This window comes from Salmo trutta, chromosome 5 (genome assembly GCF_901001165.1).
Source record: "Salmo trutta chromosome 5, fSalTru1.1, whole genome shotgun sequence".
NCBI lineage: Eukaryota > Metazoa > Chordata > Actinopteri > Salmoniformes > Salmonidae > Salmo > Salmo trutta.
The window spans coordinates 63,099,287-63,101,786 of NC_042961.1; the positions used below are offsets into that span (position 1 = coordinate 63,099,287).

The 2,500-nt window shown below is 39.8% G+C and overlaps 1 protein-coding gene across 1 annotated transcript in view; it reads right to left on the reverse strand.

Annotated features, from left to right (window-relative positions):
• The window catches only part of rigi (RNA sensor RIG-I), a 31,518-nt gene that overhangs the window by 9,310 nt on the left and 19,708 nt on the right, over positions 1-2,500 (reverse strand). The window contains exons 13-14 of the mRNA XM_029754686.1: positions 402-537; positions 1-104 (exon numbers count right to left, since the gene is read on the reverse strand). The exon at positions 1-104 is cut by the window's left edge and continues 45 nt beyond it. Coding sequence (XP_029610546.1) covers positions 1-104; positions 402-537 — 240 coding nt within the window. The remainder of the gene's footprint in view (positions 105-401; positions 538-2,500) is intronic.

Here is a 2,500-nt window from a genome sequence, read left to right on the forward strand (position 1 = left end):
ATCATTCTGTCGATACTGTTCCTCTAGGATGTACTGTAACATATCCAATTTAGGATTCTCCTTCTGCCCCCCGCTGGACAAACCCCGCAGTACACCCTGCTGACCTGGAGGAAAGACAGAACGACACAATATTTACCAACTGAGAGAAGGTTATTGGAAAAGAACTGGCCTCTAAACGGCAGGGAAATTCCCCACAAAGACAAAAAGGAGGCCAGTTTTTCTACTTTATAACGGCCACTTTGTTGTCTTTTTTTTGTTGTTGTTGAAATTTGTATTTAAATAAATGTAATTTACTGACTGTGAATGATCTGAAACATGACTTTAGAAGCTTCATAATAAAACACATAGGAAATAGAACGAGCAGGACGGGAACATCATTCTCGTTGTGACGGTGGCCCTACCATCGAAGTAAGCGGTGAGGCGTTGCTCCGTCTCGTCATGTCCTGCGTTCTTCACCTGCTGTATGAAAACTGACAGGTAGTCTAACGCGTCCTTAGTCCGGGCATCCTCGTTGATGATCAACGCATCATTATACTTCTACAGGGTGACGGAGGGAGGTACGGAGAGGGAGAGAGGGGGAGAGGGAGAGAGGGAGGAATGGAGAGGGAGAGAGGGGGAGAGGGAGGTACGGAGAGGGAGAGAGGAAGAGAGGGGGTATGGAGAGGGAGAGAGGGGGGTACGGAGAGGAAGAAAGGGGGAGAGGGAGAGGGAGGAATGGAGAGGGAGAGAGGGAGGTACGGAGAGGGAGGTACGGAGAGGGAGAGAGGAAGAGAGGGAGGTACGGAGAGGGAGGTACGGAGAGGGAGAGAGGGAGGTACGGAGAGGGAGAGAGGGAGGTACGGAGAGGGAGAGAGGGGGGATGATGAGTCCATTTCTTTTGAGTATTTAAGTTCCTGAGTTGTTTAGGTGTAGTGTGTAGTGTATAGTGTATAGTGTATAGTGTATAGTGTGTAGTGTGTAGTGTATAGTGTGTAGTATATAGTGTATAGTGTATAGTGTGTAGTGTGTAGTGTGTAGTGTATAGTGTGTAGTGTGTAGTGTATAGTGTGTAGTATATAGTGTATAGTGTGTAGTGTATAGTGTATAGTGTATAGTGTATAGTGTGTATAGTGTATAGTGTGTAGTGTCTATAGTGTATAGTGTATAGTGTATAGTGTGTAGTGTGTATAGTGTGTAGTGTGTATAGTGTATAGTGTGTAGTGTATAGTGTATAGTGTGTATAGTGTATAGTGTATAGTGTGTAGTGTATAGTGTATAGTGTATAGTGTGTATAGTGTATAGTGTGTAGTGTGTATAGTGTGTAGTGTGTAGTGTATAGTGTGTAGTATATAGTGTGTAGTGTGTAGTGTATAGTGTATAGTGTGTAGTGTATAGTGTGTAGTATATAGTGTATAGTGTATAGTGTGTAGTGTGTAGTGTGTAGTGTATAGTGTATAGTGTGTAGTGTATAGTGTGTATAGTGTATAGTGTATAGTGTGTATAGTGTGTATAGTGTGTAGTGTGTAGTGTGTAGTGTATAGTGTATAGTGTGTAGTGTGTAGTGTGTAGTGTGTAGTGTATAGTGTATAGTGTGTAGTGTGTATAGTATGTAGTGTATAGTGTATATAGTGTGTAGTGTGTAGTGTGTAGTTTATAGTGTATAGTGTGTAGTGTGTAGTGTGTAGTGTATAGTGTATATAGTGTGTAGTGTGTAGTGTGTAGTGTATAGTGTATATAGTGTGTAGTGTGTAGTGTGTAGTGTAGTGTATAGTGTGTAGTGTGTAGTGTGTAGTGTATAGTGTATATAGTGTGTAGTGTGTAGTGTGTAGTGTGTAGTGTATATAGTGTGTAGTATATAGTGTATAGTGTATAGTGTGTAGTGTATAGTGTGTAGTGTATAGTGTGTAGTGTATAGTGTATAGTGTGTAGTGTATAGTGTATAGTGTATAGTGTGTAGTGTATAGTGTATAGTGTATAGTGTATAGTGTGTAGTGTAGTGTATAGTGTGTAGTGTATAGTGTGTATAGTGTATAGTGTGTGTAGTGTATAGTGTATAGTGTGTAGTGTATAGTGTGTAGTGTGTAGTGTGTAGTATATAGTGTATAGTGTATAGTGTGTAGTGTATAGTGTATAGTGTGTAGTGTATAGTGTATAGTGTATAGTGTGTAGTATATAGTGTGTAGTGTATAGTGTATAGTGTGTAGTGTGTAGTGTATAGTGTATAGTGTGTATAGTGTGTAGTGTGTAGTGTATAGTGTGTATAGTGTATAGTGTATAGTGTGTAGTGTATAGTGTATAGTGTGTAGTGTGTAGTGTATAGTGTGTAGTGTGTAGTGTGTAGTGTATAGTGTGTATAGTGTATAGTGTATAGTGTGTAGTGTATAGTGTGTAGTGTGTAGTGTATAGTGTATATTGTATAGTGTATAGTGTATAGTGTGTAGTGTATAGTGTATAGTGTATAGTGTATAGTGTGTAGTGTATAGTGTATAGTGTATAGTGTATAGTGTGCAGTGTGTAGTGT